Source organism: Rhipicephalus sanguineus, chromosome 2, assembly GCF_013339695.2.
Source record: "Rhipicephalus sanguineus isolate Rsan-2018 chromosome 2, BIME_Rsan_1.4, whole genome shotgun sequence".
Lineage (NCBI taxonomy): Eukaryota > Metazoa > Arthropoda > Arachnida > Ixodida > Ixodidae > Rhipicephalus > Rhipicephalus sanguineus.
Window position 1 is genome coordinate 223,238,760 of NC_051177.1, and position 15,539 is coordinate 223,254,298.

Consider the following 15,539-nt stretch of genomic DNA (forward strand, 5'->3'; position numbering starts at 1 on the left):
AGGCACACTTCACATAATCACACACGCACCGGCTTACCATAATGATCTTCTTATAATGCACACACCACTGCATATTCTCCACACTACGTTTGTTTACTTTCGCATTGTGTTGCGCGAACGGGTTATGTTGGTCGCTCCCTTTCTCTCACGCTTCGTCCGTACATACGTCACTCATATAGGCACAGAGCACGGCGCATCTCACAATAGATCACCAAGATTCCCACGTTGCGACCTCCAAGTAACACACACGCACATGTGGCAACGTTAGTGCTATGGCTTTTGCGGGCGGTAAATCGTACACAGACGCGCACATTACGACTTCACTTTCACCTCACTGCACACGAATGAACGCGACGACTATCGCCGATGTGGTAATCCTCAGGCGATATGCTTGGGGTATCCGAGCGATGGAGGGAACACGCGCTGTGTTGCTACTTCACGCTGCCGAAACGACGGAACGCGCTAAAGCTTTGTAAAACACTCCGAGCTGCTGCCGCTTCGGTGCTCTTGAAACGCGGCACAGTCACATCGAATGACGACCGGCAAGGATGATGCTGGGTACGTGCGGATAACAGCACGGAAAAGCTTCTTCTGGTAGAAGCAAACAGCGCAGGAAATTGGAATTGACGGATCTCGGTCTCGATGCAGCGGTACCTCGCCTCTCGTCGCGAACTGCGGCATGTTGCATTTTTCATTGGTTCGTCTTAACCATTGCGTCATGGTAAAGAGCGGCCGTCGTTGGACGCGCATAATACAAAGGGACAGCGGTACAGTTTACTTTTTATTCTTAGCTGTCACCGACTACAGAAAGTCGGTGAGAGGAGAAATCGTGCGCTCTGCGAGACGGTGGCGCCCTCTCTTGCGCGGTGCCGGAGTCAGTTGCATGCTTCCGAAACGGTCTTAGCGATTATAGGTTACTTTTTGCGATCACGTTTTGATTATTTCTGTTAATTATATAATTTTGGACCTTGTTCGTTCATTCTAATCCGCTTTTGAGCATTTCTAACCCTGTTATGGCCTGTATTGAATGCTTTACTGTGAGCGTGACCACGCCATATGGGATCCATGGATGGACGACAAGCCGGGCCCCTAAAGTGCTACGCATATAAAATGCGCAGTTTCATTTTAACACGAAAGTGTTTTATGCCGGGGTCCACCAAGGCTCCACTGACGCACTTCCGTCACGGATATGACATTGTAAAATATAAAGACTAACATATGGCAAAGAAAAAACGAGAAAAAGTTCCGTCACCGGGAGTCGAAATTACGACCCCTCGATCCCCAGCGCGCAGCGCGAAACGACTCCGCCACAGACGGCACGCTTTTCGACATACAAACGGCGTGCTATTTATATGCACCATTTGCCTTTAGCGGTACTCCGATATCGGCGTACATCAGCCTGTTTTCGTTATCACTAGCGAGATGGCGCGAAGGGCTCGAACAGCGTAAGGTCCCTATAGACCCCTTGCAAAAACGCCGGCAACACTGGCCACTGCTGTGCGCTGCCGGCAACACTGGGCAGCGGGTCTCATGGTAAAGGAAAGAAACTAGGAAAAGCATACTTTCGTCTGGCTGCGCTAGTTCTGTTCCGCGCTCGTTAGAATGGCATCTGCGTCGCAGGCGATTGTTTTCCCCACGACCGGCTGGGAAAGTGACCTTTCTTGCCTGCCGCCTCTAAACGAAGAGAGGCTTGTTGAATTTTATCGCAGCAAGTCGACGACAGAGCGCTGCTACGACCGCAGCTACAACTTCACCGTCGAATCCTACTTAATCGCATCGACGGTGAAGACGAACAGCTCCATGCAAAGGTAATGCGTTTTCTTTGTCTCAAGGGTGCTTCTTAGCAAACGCTTTAGCTGCAGGGAAGCTTACACCTAGGTAAACTTGTACTATTTTGTTGTTTAACAGCATTACAAGCAACATGCATGGCAGAGTTCAACAGAGAACTAATCGCACGCCACTGTGGCTGCTTTGTTTTTCGTACACAGTAATTTAACTTTATTGCGCGTCGGACAAGGCCGTAGACCCTAAGCAGCCGAAAGAGAAAGGTCGCGAACGGTATGCGCTCGTCCCTGCTAGCGCTGCGATTGAATTCTCGGCGTGTTACTGAGGGCAATGCACAGGGGCGTAGCCAGAAATGTTTTTTTTTTTTTTGGGGGGGGGGGGGTTCAACCATACTTTATGTATGTTCGTGCATGCGTTTGTATGTGTGCGTGTATATGTACGCAAGCAAAATTGAAAAATTTCGGGGGGGGGGTTGAATTCCCCCACCCCCCCTGACTACGCCCCTGGCAATGCACCTGTTTAGCAAAACGCGCAAGCCGCGTACGCCTTACGCAAAAATAAAGGTGCCCCGAGCAGCTCAGGCGACATGTAGTTATAACAGCATGTTCAAATACTTTGTTTGTGTTGTGTGTAATGCGCGGTTACGTTTACGAGGTGGCTTGACCTGTTCTGCTGGACGCAGTGTGCTTGAGTGGTTGCTGTCCTCGTAAGGAGCTGCACGCATAGGTGCAGACGGCAAAGAGGGGCGTGTGATGTTATGCCAGGTTTATGAGGAATAAGGAACGAACACGAATAAAGTAGTAGGGTGATACCTAAAAATGAAATGTTGGACACACGTCCTCATTTAAAACGCTGCAAGGGAGTGCGGGGCATGTTATGACATCATTAGTCTTCCAAGGCGAATGTTCCTACGCATAGTTGTGCTCGTGTGTACTACCGCTCATAGCAGATGACATACTGATTCGTGCGCATTTCTTTTCAGTGACGGGCTTGTCCTCATAAGGGCACAGTGCTACAGGAGCAAAAAAAAGAATGCATCACCCTACATTGTCCACGCAGCTATTGGACAGCAAGGGCAAGTTGTTGGGGGCAACTGTGAATGCCCTGCTGGCCAGTTTGCATGCAACCACTTGCTAAGCATGCTTCGCATGGTTGCCCTGCTCCAGTCTAAAGGCTTCTCAGAAGCACCTGAAGACATTGCGTGCACTGATTTGCCACAGCAATGGCGGGTGCCACGTGGAAAGGTCATTAAGGGCAGCTCTGTTCAAGGGATTGACTGGAGGAGCGTCAGAGAAGGCGGCCTGAGTGTCCCAAAACTTGCCAGGCCAACAGAGCGGCGAGTGAACCCACGCACGAAGGAAGAACAAGCAGCTGCACAAAAGAAGCTTTGCCGCAGCATACTCGCAAGAGATGCCAACAATGCATTTGCCCGAGGGCTCTCGTTGTCGCTGGGGCAGCCGTATAAAGAAACCAAATACGGCCTGGCTCCAGCCTCATCACCACTTGCGTACCAGCAGGCACTGCTGCCTCACGGATTTAGTGCGCAGTTGTCCGGCATTACACCGGTGTCACTTGCCTCCTCCCAGCTGGTGCCGACTCTGGACCTATTCAAGGATGTTGAGCCTTGGATTCCAGCTGTTCACCAAACAACCTCTGGAATTCTTGAGGTATGCATACATAATCTTTCCCAGACAATACCGAGGCCTGTTAAGCCGTGATGCCTTCACATAGGTGCTTATGTTTATTACGCTGTGCCGGAGTCCATGCGTCTCCTGCACGCAATATTGAACAGCCCATCATGTAACGTGTGGGAGCAGGCTAGTTGGTATTCCACACTTGAAACTGCTGAGCGCGAAAGCAGACAGCGCTTGTCCTCGTCCCACCTGTGTTGCTGTGTCTACTTTCACATTAGCAGTTTCCAGCACGTAAATACAGAATATGTTTGACGCTCTTGCTGCATGTGAAAGGACATACAATCAGGGATGCTACATTTTCAAGGAGTGGTGGCCTGCGTTAAGTTTCTTAAGAAGCATGCTTGTTACTGCTGTTCTGTTTTCTCTATTTCGCAGAAGGTGAGAACAACCAGGGAGTCATCTTTGACACTGGAACGTGACACAAGGCAGCAGTCGCGTAGCGCAACTTGGCAGAAGGAGCGGGCTCCAAGGCTGACGGCGTCAAACTTTGGTGTCGTGCTTGCGAGGCAGCAGTGGTCATCAAAAGGCCTTCAAGCGATCACAGCTAGCAGAGACCTCTCAAGGGTGGCTCCTATCAGGTGCACAAACTGCTTGAAATCTCTTGTTCACAGAAAGAGCACGCTCCGCAGAATTATTTGGGTTGTCCCATGTAACTTGGGCCAACACTTTAAAAAATCAAAAGGTGTACTGGAAGCAAATTGAACTGAACGCATACTATTCACACTAGCCTGTAGATATTCGGGCTGTTTCTTGTTTTGCCTTTAACTAATTCAACAATTATGCCTAACTACCCACCCTTTTCATTATTGGGTCAAGAAAAAATATGAGCACAGAGTTGTAGAGCGCCTTCAGAAATCGCTGATTAAATTGGTTCCCTTACAGGATGCCCCCACGTAGTCCTTTGAAAGACATGCGAAAAGAAAGGTGCTTGCATGAGGTCTTCAGAGGGTCGCTTTAATGGCAGACATATGTGCTTTCTAATTACGGCTAATTTGTCTTGCATGAGTGCATCTGGGTTTCACCTTCTTGTGTTACAAGAGTGTAACACCTGCCTAATTTTTTTCTTTTGGCAATGAGCATCTGATGTCGCAGATGGACAGTTTTCTTGTTGACTCGGCATAGAAGTACTTGGGCATTTAAAACATGCTCACTACATGAAACCATTGTAGCTGAGCGTAGTGACAATTCAACAAAGGTAGAAGCCTGATTAAACCTGTCTATGGATACTGTAGGAAAGCAAATACATTGAGACTAGTTCAACTCTTAAAACATCCCAGCCAAGACAAGTAGCTCAATAACGCTGAGAAGGCAGGCAATGTATTCATTTCTGTGCTTCTCATAACACTATACACTTTGTCTTCATAGCTTCGATAGGTGCATTTTGACCACTTCAATGCGCTCAAAACTACCCAATCTTTGGAGCTAGCTTCACTCAGCAGCTTAATTTGACTCCATTTTGTGCACGCACCTTAACCTATGCCACATGTGAGCTGATAAACTTGCATGCCTCATGAGACATTTAAACTGATTTGTAAGCCATTTTTCCTGAACAAGTTGTAATGCGAATGCTTACAATTCCAGCAAAAAGCAGAACACTCTCAAACTTATCGACACATACCATTGTGGCCCACAGATATGGTTATTGATGCAAAGGGTGCCACACTTGGCTGTTGTCCCAGCATAACAGGAGGGCTCATGTGTGGTGCTAGGGCAGTTAAACACAAATATGTATATTTGCACGCATATATTTGTGCCTGCCAAGGGCATGCAATCTGTTCAAGTTTGGCATGGGCTCAATTTTCATCTGCTGTTACGAATTTGTATGCAGGTACGGCATCTCCAATGAGCCCATAGCTGCAAAGCGCTACGAGGAAGTGCTTCAAAACATGGGACACGACGTGACCGTTGCACACTGCGGCCTGCTGGTCAACCCTGCCTTCCCTTGGCTGGGAGCATCACCTGACAGGCTCGTGTATGATCCCGCAGAAGGCTCATATGGGGTACTCGAAATTAAGTGCCCGTATAGCCTCCGTGAAAAGAAGGGAGAAGAACTTGCCACTGCCACATTCTGTAGCGAGCTGACTGACAGTGGCCCAAGGCTGAAGAGGGAGGACTACTATTATGCACAATTAGTAGGCCAAATGGGAGTTTCTGGGCTGAGCTGGGGGGGACTTTGTAGTGTACGGAAAAGATTTCATTTTAATTGAACGAATTCAGCTGAACAAAGCTGAGTGGGATGGAATGAGAGACCAGCTGAACTACTTTTACTTTAATACTCTGCTGCCGTTTATGGAAACTGCTGAGCAATGAGTCTGCTATTTGGCATGTATGCATTCAAATGAGTGCACTTTGCTGCTATTGTCATTTGCACGCTGTCACATGGGAACACTTAGCGACACTTGCCAGCCAGTGCATTTGCAAACGCTGCGTCTGTCCAGCCTGAGTAACAGTTGCTCAAAAATAAGAAAGCGGAGTCAGTAGTGTTGTTAACCAGTCATTTTCATTGTTAGGAATGCCATTACTAAAATGTTCTACAGTTGAAACTTGATTTAACGAAGTGATGACCACTCTCAAATTACAGTTGAAACTTGATTTAATGAAGTGATGACCGTGATCAAAATATTTAGTTAAATTGCGTTTGGAACTAACCCACGCTTGCGCATGCGGAAAGTCCGTAAGGGTGGCCTGGACCCAGAGCCTTCTATGTCTGTACGATGCAGGTTCGGTAGACAGTTGCGTGAAGCTGACAGACAGCCAACATGCTAAGATAGTGTGGCAAGCGCTGCGATAGTGTGGGCAGGCCGAGAAAAAACGTTGCGTGGAGCCGATCAGCACTCTTGGTCACATAAACAGAAGTAGATGTAAAAAGATGCACGCAAAACCACTGCACAAAAGTGAGCAACGCCTTGTTGACCGGACAATGCACCGAACTAAACACAAGCCCACATTAGCAGACTGCCTGCATTTCTGGCAATTAACAAAAAAAATGAGGTAGTGAAGTATTTAGCTAAACACCAGATAAACATTCAAGTAAATTACTCGTTGACTTTGTCATGTTTAAGATTAAGAATACTCGCAAAAAATAATCGACAGAGTTCTTGCTTTTCATCATTTGCCCCACTTTGCTTAGCTGTGCTTCAAAAGTCTTATGCCACATGTTGATGTGTGTGGCAGTAGGTCTTTCACTGCTTTTTATTCCAACTCTCCCGACTGAGACAAATTGACCTTGGCATAAACCATAAAATAATAAAAGCAACCGCTGTAGTGTTCCTGTGGGAGCAGTTATGGGGATTATAAACCACTGCTGCCCCTAGCAACATTTACACATAAAAGTACTGCCATCTGTTCAGTGCACTGTTGAGTGTGTGGGTTGCGATGAGGATGCCTAAATATCTCATTGCAATAAAGGGAAAACGCATGCTAAAAAAAACGTAGCTGTGTCAAAATCGGAAAAAATCGCAGCTTTTTACTTATTTGAGGTAAAATTTAGTGAAATCAACTTCGGTTACATGCTAGCTTTATTGATTCGAGTTTATGTCAGTAAACCCTATTGATGCTTGCCAGAGAATGAAGCTGTCTTCGTTAGATCCGGAACTTCATAATACTACTGCTTTCATGATGCTTATGGCAGCCAGGGGCTTGCTAAAGCACATGCCGTACAATGGCTGTGTCCATCATATTTGCACCTAAAGTTTAATTGAAGCAGCTGACCTGAAATAACATATGTGTTGTGTTACTGACTCACCCATTGCTATTACCACGATTCCCTAAGTACACTTCTATTTCTGTCATGCAGCAGAGCACCACCAGAGTGACATTCGTGTGCCTGCACTTGCTCAATGTGCGCTTGTTTGCTTGTGTGACAGCAGTACAAGACTGTGACACATTAAAGAGCTGTGTTCATTGGCTTGTTATTTCGAAATGAATAAAATGCAGAATACCATTTGCGCTGTCACAGTCCTGTACGCATTACAAATTGCTTGTGGAGGCAGTCGCCATCAAGGCACTGTGCAAGTGAAATTTCCTCCTTGGTAATCTTGGATGTGAAGGAGTGAATTTGTCATGCTTGGTGTCATTCAGGGGTCATATTCTGAGACAAGAACTTTTGGAGACATCGCCAAATTATTGCTTTTGCTGCACGCAGATTGGCTGGTGATAAAAACCAGAAAAATTTATGGTGCCATGTTGTATTTCTGGCGACATGTTACGTCGCAGTGCTCTGGACATTCCGGGAATAAACATCCTCTCTTCGTCAGTTGGTGTTGAAGCATACCATTTCAGTGACTCAGATGGTAGTTTCTTCTATTGTTCTGTGGCAGATGTGCACAGCATATTGGCTGAAATATGTGAGTGTGCAGTTTTAAACTCTCAGCAGAAATACGTTTCATGCATGTGTGCTTCTTTAAAAACATTACACTTAAGCAATACAATGTTGAAAGCACTTTTTAACACATTATATTTGAAGTTGCAAGACGCAAGCCTAGCTTCTGCTTAGAAGCCAGTACCCTCAAAAATTCCACTCTGGCTGCTGTGCACTTGTACAGGGCATTAAGATGAATAAGTAGGCGTGTTAGTTTAGCATATTGAGAGGCTAAAGGCGTAAAGACAACAGAGATGCACAATCTCAGGGCACAAAGGGTGCTCACCGTGTTGCGAGTTGTTTGAAAACGCCAATGGCCAGAGCAACTTATGTCATTGGCAAGTAGTTGATTCACTTCTTGAACATGTCGGACACTACGTCGCTCAAATCAAAAGTAGTCATCTCAAAAAGTAGTTGCTCAAAGTAATCATCTCAGAATATGGCCCCACATATGAGGAGGTTGGGCAGTGGCCTTTCAGATATACCCTTCATGCAGCATACTTTATTTGCTTAGGCTCTGTGGCATCCCAGCGAGTACAAAATAGCACAGTGCGCATTATGCAAAACAAGCACACTGGACCTAGCTGGATTCCATATCCTGAATTAAAGGCGACTGAAAGTTGCTCAAGATGGCACAGATCGTCCACATCTGATTAGCCACTGGTACCAATGAAATTGGAATGGGGCGATCAAATATGTGAAAGCACTTAATTCTTTGAATTCTTCTTTCAACATGAATCCGCAGGGCAGCAATCTCCTGGGTCTCTTGAGTTTCCTCAGCAGTAAATCTGTCACGTCGGAGGAAGGGTGGAATGTTTAGCTCTACACCGATCTCCTCCATAAGGTCATCAATTCGAAACCCCTTGTCTGCCATCACAGAGTCACCTATGTCAAAATCTAGGTCCAAAAACCCACTCCTTCTCACACATTCTCTGTCTGAGGTGCTCCCGGTGAAAAGCTCCGAAACAAATGTGGTAAGCCCATCTGGTGACACACCGATCAGTCCTTTAAGTGTGTGTGTGGACTTATAATGGGAGTAGAGGCCAGACTGTGTCACAAATGACGATGGCACTTCGCACCGTATTTCTGTTGCATCGAGCAACACACGAGTCGATTGGTACTTTTCCACAAATGCCAGAGGCATTGCCTCGTCAATAGCTCGCCGTGACATCCATATTGTCAATGCTGTCAGCTGTAAGTACATGAAATCCACCCAAATGGAAAATATTCTTGACACTGTGCTAACAGATACCGAAAACAAATGTCCAAGGTGCTGGTGGAACATTCCGAGACGAAGCTTTATGAGGACCATGAACAGTTGGTTTGGTACACTCACTTTCTGTGGCCGGCCCCTGTAACCCTGATTCTTGTGTATTCTGGTACTGTGATGTCGCATTATGTTGCATCCATTTTCACCAGGGTCCAGATAGTCCAATAAATCTACAAAGGTTGCATAGTCGGGCAGTCCTGTATAAAACTGAATGTCTTCATCACATTCTTCGAATTTTTCTATGCCAAAAGGTGCATACTGAGTCTTTAATTTGTCCATACATTGCTGGGAAGTAACCAACTCGCTTCGAAGTACATCCAGCTCCTTATTCTGTGCTTTCAGCTTATTCTTCGCAGTTTCCAGCTCTGGCCGACAACTAGCGAGTTCAGCACGAGCCTTGCTTAGTTGCACTGCCTGCTCGGCTAATTCTGCCTGCTGCTTAGATGCCTGGTCTTTAGCTGTGGCAAGCTGTGCCTCCAGCACAGCAATTGCTTTCGTGAGCTCGCTGTGGATAGTAGGAGCAGGCTCCTGAAGCACATTCTGGTCTGCGACAATCTCCTGTTGCGGGGCTTCGTTCTCATCGGGTGCACTTGCCAAATCCATTGGACTGTCAGCTGGTGGGTGGAGCTCGGTGCATTTCTTCTTGGAAGCAGGAATGGCTGAAGACGTTCGCTGTCGAGGAGGTTTTCTTGGGGGCTTGGTTTTCCGAAATGGAAAAATGGATGGTACAGCCTCGTCTTTGAGGAGGCAATGACCACTAGCAACATTTCCCCAGTAGTCTGCCTCCAGGAAATGCAATGAGCATACTTTGGTCGCTTTAGATATTTTAAACAGCGGCCCTTCGTCCCTCTTTATGGCAGCGATCCATTTTTTCTTCATTCCCTCGTCGCTGGGAAACCTGTGGTATGACACCTGAAAATAAAGAGCTTTGGTTATGATCTTGTGTCTCAATTTATGCACGGCGAAGCGCACGACCAACAAATGTTATGCATAAAAACTGACCCGTGTAATGCGAGTTTAGCATAACGCAGCGGTAATGAATGCTCGGCCGAACAACCAAATACTTGCACTGGGCACGGCAGCGGCTCGCACGCGAAGCTTGTTCAGAAAAAAAAGTTTGCTATGGATTAACATGCAAGCCCAACGCTCGTCTGCAGAGCAGCGCTAAACTGCGAACTCGCAGTGACACAAAATAAACGAGCGATGCGAAGCAAAAGTGCGTGCCACTTTGGGACATCGTGCAAGTTTGCCGATCGGCGTTGAATGCACCGCGCGGATGTGACGCTGGTTTAGCCCCACTAAGAGTGTCAGTCGGGCAAGGAACAATTGAGTGAATGAGCAATTAAAACACCGCAAACCACTATAGTGCCGAGCCAATACATTAAACCTATGCAAAAACCGCACGCGAAATCGGGGACACGGATGGCCCGGTGCGTGTGCGCTGATACGTACCTTTCGTCCGGACTTGTCAACGTATCCGTATTGCTTGCACACAGGGACACAGCAGTGCGTTGGCATGTTCGCTGTCGCCGTGAAAGCGCTTGAATTCTTACTTCAAGCGCCAGACAGAATGCCGAAAGGTCGTATGCCGCGCAGCCAGTACATAGGTAACACAGGCCGGACGCAGCGTGTTTTCCTTCACAATGGCGCGCCGCTGGTGACCGCCCCAATGTTGCCATAGAGGCACAGAGTGTTGCTAGGCTTTCTGCAAGGGGTCTATATTTTTAAAGGTAGCGACAACTACACGCGCGCCCTCCCGAGTGGTCCAAGGAGCAGCGATAGCAGACGACGCGCGGCTCGCTCACGTGCATATTGCGGGCGCCTGAAACCGCACTCGGTGCTCGCTTGAACCGTTAAATTATTAATATTTGTCGCCTCACATGCTCATCAGTTATCAAGCTATCAAGCAAGATAGAGGGACTTTAGAACAGCGCGCTTTAAAGGTCGTCACCCCACGCGTTAAGATGAGCGTGTGCCTCTACAGGGCGTGGTCGCTCCTGCGCGCGCGCTTGTACGTCTTGCGCTCCGCGGCGCTGTCTTGGAGAGGCAGGCAAGTCAATGAGCGCCTCTGCGTCATTGCGGGACAAGAGCAGCCCCTTTTCGGCTATCCCGCCATCGTTGCCCTTGATTTTGTCAAGTTTATCGGTGCCGTCACGCCAGCTCTGCCGAACACACCACCTCTGGAAGCTTCTCCAGCCCTTTTCACTGCCTTCGGCACGTTCCCGCAAGAGTACACGATCTGCATCAAGCCTAATGCGGTACCGTATTCCCGCAGCACAGCATAGCCTATCCCGATACCCCTATGAGACGTCATCAAAAAGGAGCTCGACAAGATGGAGAAGGAGGGCGTGCTCCGGCGCGTCGACAAACCGACGAACTGTTGCCCGCGCCTTCTCGTCGCCCCGAAGCCAGCGGGGGGTTACCGCCTTTGCGGGGATTTGACCAAACTCAACCAAGTCGTTCTGCGTGAATGCCACGTACTCCAGACCGTCGACCAAACCCCCGTCTGCTCGGCGATGCCTGCGTAATTTCGAAGTTGGACGCAACTTCAGGCTTCCACCAAGTGCACCTAGCGCTCAACTCCCAGAAGTATACGACCTTCATCACTCTGTTTGGTCGGGTGCTGCAATTGCTGCCTCCCGTTTGGCAGAACGTCGTCTCCAGATTACTTCCAACGTCGGATGTCTAGCCTGCTGGAAGGGCTGGCCGGAGCTGTTAAGCTCATGGACGACATCCTTGTGTTTGGTCGCACCACATAAGAGCACGACCAACGCCGCCAAGCAGCCCTCGGTCGCCTTCAACAAGCGGGGGTCACTCTCGGCGCTGCAAAGTGCAGTTTCGGCGTGTCCAGTGTGCGATTCCTTGGCGTCGTCGTCAGTGCCAATGGCATCGCTCGTGATCCAGACAAGGTGACGGTCATTCAGCGCATGCCATCTACTAAGGGCATTCGAGGTGTCCAACGTTACCTTGGTATGCTCAACCATGTGGGTCGCTTCCTCTCGGGTCTTTCTCAGACGTCCGGACCGATCCGAAGTGTCCTGAACGACACTGCGGCCTGGACATGGGGACCAGCGCCAGCCTGGACATTTGAGCAGCTCAAGAGCATGCTGTCCTCAGGCATCTGCCTCGCAAGGTCCAACGACATCGCAACACTGCCCAACGACATCGCCAGCATGACGATTTTGACAGTCGGCATGCTGGGCAGGAGTTGCGTCACCTGGGAGAGGGGGAGAGAGTCTGGATTCGCGACGCAGAATATGCTGGCACAATTCTTAGCCAAGCGCGGCGTCCATGATCCTACATGTTCCATACAGATGCTGGTGCTCTCGTCCGCAACCGGAGACACCTGGTTCGGCAGCAGTCTCCGTTATCAGGCAGCTCGGCAGCTCCAGTTCACTGCCATAAGGACCCCAAAGCCCCCACCCACAACCCCAACGCGCCCAGCGCCTGTCTGCAGCAGTCATGCTTCTAGCGCGGTCACTCCTCTACCAGTTGCATCGCCATCGGTTGCCCCGGCTACTCCCTCAAGACCACCAGTGTCGGTTGTGCGCACTCGGTCTGGAGATGTGTTAGGCAACCGGTGCGGCTGAACTTGTAGAGCGTGCCATGAGATATTTGTCATGAGATAACACGAAGCAACCCCTCAGAGCGAGGGGTTGCTTCGTGTTACTTTCCCAAAAAGGGGAATGTAGAGGGCGCGAGTGCCAGAGAGTCTGGCGGCGAGGAGTTACGGAGTCGCCCTCCAACGGACGCGCCTCGATTGCGTGCTAGGCAGGAGGCCGCCGGCGCACGCCCCATTCGTTTTGCTGTCGGCGCTCTACAAAATGACCTCACGGAAGCCCTTCGGGACTTTTCTGCAGGTACTTTCCAAAAAGAAATATGTTCTTTGCTGTCAAAAGAATAATATTCGACGAAAGAAAGCACAAGATAGTCTACAGTCGCTGTCTCTCTGCAGAAAACCGAGCACCCGCTTCACGCGGTCACCGCGTTGGAGACCCCTGAAGCGGCTTCTTGCGTCAAAGGTAGTCACTCGCTGTGTGCAAATTGTGTGAAATATCTCGTTAGAGTAGACTGCCTATATGACCAAACGGAGCATAACAGAATGAAGCCTCAAGCCAGCGATCGCACGGCTTCGCGACAAATGATGGTGCCTCTGCATGTATGAGCGTCTGCATGTATGCTCGTACTGATGGTTTTGCTTTTGCTACGAGCGTGTTTTGGCACCGCGCTGTGAACTTTAGGCCGCAAAATATGAGGATTTGTGAGTACACAAACAACTACTGTTGCGCGGACGCTATCAGAGCAGTTCAAAAACAATTTCGTTACAACTACGGCTTCGGTGCGCATGGCAACTTTATGATGTGCCGTCCCGACGATTCAGTTTTTTTTTTCGGCCTAAATTCGTGTACGTTTCAATGTCATTTGACAAGTTGTCTCGCACTGCGTATTGATCGGCATTCTCAGCGGGCAAATGCCGCTGCTTCTGTTTCTTTATTCAGTGCATTCGTGTCGTTTGGTGCTCACACAAAACGTGAGCAAATGCGACGCCTTTTTTAATGCTCCTTAATTATCATTCCATTTGCATTCCAGTGAACTTGCCCCTCTCTGTCATCAACCAATTCATAGACCAAAGCTTCACCACTTCGAGATTGCTGGTGGAAGAAGAAGTAGTCTACGAGACCGAGCATGGTAATAGCATGCAACGACAAGGAAAAGAAAGAAAATACAGTAACATTCACCGGGCTTGTTCTGCAAACGTCGGCTGTGAACCAGGACCCACGTGAAGTTGAAATAGCGGTGAATAAAATAGAAGTTATTGCAGCAACCAGCAGCCGCAAAACAAGGTAGCAAATATGTGACGAGTACCCCAGCAATTTTGGCAGCAGTGTCGTGTTTGACGCCAACAGGGTGTCATCTTTCCCACGTAAATAAATGAGGCTCCAAGAAGATACATGGGGTTGGAGAGGCCCAACGTGAGTTTGAGAGTGACACAAATAAATTTGGGACATAGTGTTTGCGTCAGGGGAACGGAAGCTTGACTAAAAAAAAATGTTGTTTCCAAGCTAAATGCAGCACACAGCCGCAGCATTTGACTCCCTCGCTATCGGTACGCCCACCAGCAAACGTCGCGTAGCTTAAGAAGGCGAAAGCCAGATTCTCGAATAGGCAGCGCACAAAAGGCAACGAACACGTACACAAAAAAGACGCAAACACAAGCGCTGTACTGCAACTGGTGATTTATTGTCGAAAGACCCGGCTTATGTATGTGAACACGCACATGCGCTCTGACAGCAGTCGATCAGTACATTTTGAGAAAGCCAGATGCCTTTTCAAACGGGAAGATTGACCGTCGCGGCGTCAAGACGAGTGACGCAAAAATTAATCGTCACGTGCTGAGGTCAACATATGACGTCATCATGACGTCACAGACCTCCTAAATTTGTAACTTCATTAAGACATCATCATTACGTGACATAACGTGATGTCACACGATGACGTATTCACACGACATGGTCCCTTTGCATTGCCTCCGTGATCGGTGATGACGTTATCACATGACGTCACCATGACGTGACAGATCGCCAAAATATGCAGCGTCAATATGACGTCATATAACGTGACGTCACATGAAGACGTATTCACACGATATGGTCGCTTTGCATTGCCTCCGTGATCATTCACGGAGGCCGTGCAAAGCCGCGTTATGGTGCATTCAGACGACGGACGGAATCCGGATTTGTCATGGAGGCGGACGGCTAATCCGCAGATAATCCGCCTGCAGGCGCATCCACACGACGGACAGTGTCCTAGGAGAGAACAGCTCGATTACTCTCGACCGCAGACTCTGCGCTCACCTGCGCCCGCTGGCAGCAGACCGGTTTGAGAGTATTCAACAACATGGAAGCCGACAGAACGCGGAGCTCGCCGAGCTTGGTCGAGTATTGTCGAGGACTGCAATTTGTTTCGGTGAAATCGGTGTTGTTGGCGGAATGGCTGAATGAAAAGAAGAATCTGCATTACAGGGAGCTGCTGGAGACTGACCTCGCTGCTGTCACGCGTGCGGCCCCGCATACGAAGGGAGGATACCGTGATGCGCCGATATCGGCTTTTTTTTCTTTTGCGGACAACAGGTACCGACTGGGCACATTCCACTGCTGCACATTATGTTTCATTCTCTCTGTTCGCATCTTGACCTTAAAATCAGTGTTCGAACATGGGCCGTGTTCTAAGAAAACGGCTTTCGGCAACAGCGCCACTTTGCCTGCCAAAGAATCCTGCGTGTGCAATGCGTGTGCGTGTGCAATTAAAGCGACAACTTAACCGCTGCTCCCCAACCTTCCAGTCAGCGCGCAATAAAAGAGATATATATCTGAAACGTGATCGCCTTAACATACGGCCCCGAACATAAACTGAACTAAGCGCCAGCAGA

The 15,539-nt window shown here is 48.7% G+C and overlaps 2 protein-coding genes across 2 annotated transcripts; one reads left to right on the forward strand and one right to left on the reverse strand.

The window, feature by feature from the left end:
• Window positions 1-1,557: 1,557 nt before the first annotated feature.
• LOC119384114 (uncharacterized) lies at window positions 1,558-7,357 on the forward strand. Its single transcript, XM_049412773.1, has 4 exons — window positions 1,558-1,808; window positions 2,768-3,452; window positions 3,855-4,057; window positions 5,308-7,357. Exons 1-4 carry the CDS (start codon window positions 1,603-1,605, stop codon window positions 5,684-5,686), a joined length of 1,473 nt encoding a protein of 490 aa, XP_049268730.1. The 5' UTR covers window positions 1,558-1,602; the 3' UTR covers window positions 5,687-7,357.
• A 1,062-nt stretch (window positions 7,358-8,419) lies between these two features.
• LOC119384113 (uncharacterized) lies at window positions 8,420-10,759 on the reverse strand. The gene is made up of 2 exons (XM_037652409.2): window positions 10,562-10,759; window positions 8,420-10,021 (listed from the first exon to the last, which is right to left on the reverse strand). The coding sequence occupies exons 1-2, from the start codon at window positions 10,625-10,627 to the stop codon at window positions 8,420-8,422; spliced, it is 1,668 nt and encodes a 555-aa protein (XP_037508337.1). The 5' UTR covers window positions 10,628-10,759.
• Between the last annotated feature and the right edge of the window lie 4,780 nt (window positions 10,760-15,539).

Coding starts and splice junctions, on each gene's coding strand:
- LOC119384113 (XM_037652409.2), bottom strand. CDS start 10,627: ATGCCAACGCACTGCTGTGTCCCTGTGTGCAAGCAATACGGATACGTT. Junction 10,022..10,561: donor TTGACAAGTCCGGACGAAAG/GTACGTATCAGC, acceptor CTTTATTTTCAG/GTGTCATACCACAGGTTTCC.
- LOC119384114 (XM_049412773.1), top strand. CDS start 1,603: ATGGCATCTGCGTCGCAGGCGATTGTTTTCCCCACGACCGGCTGGGAA. Junction 1,809..2,767: donor ACGAACAGCTCCATGCAAAG/GTAATGCGTTTT, acceptor ATTTCTTTTCAG/TGACGGGCTTGTCCTCATAA. Junction 4,058..5,307: donor TCAAGGGTGGCTCCTATCAG/GTGCACAAACTG, acceptor ATTTGTATGCAG/GTACGGCATCTCCAATGAGC.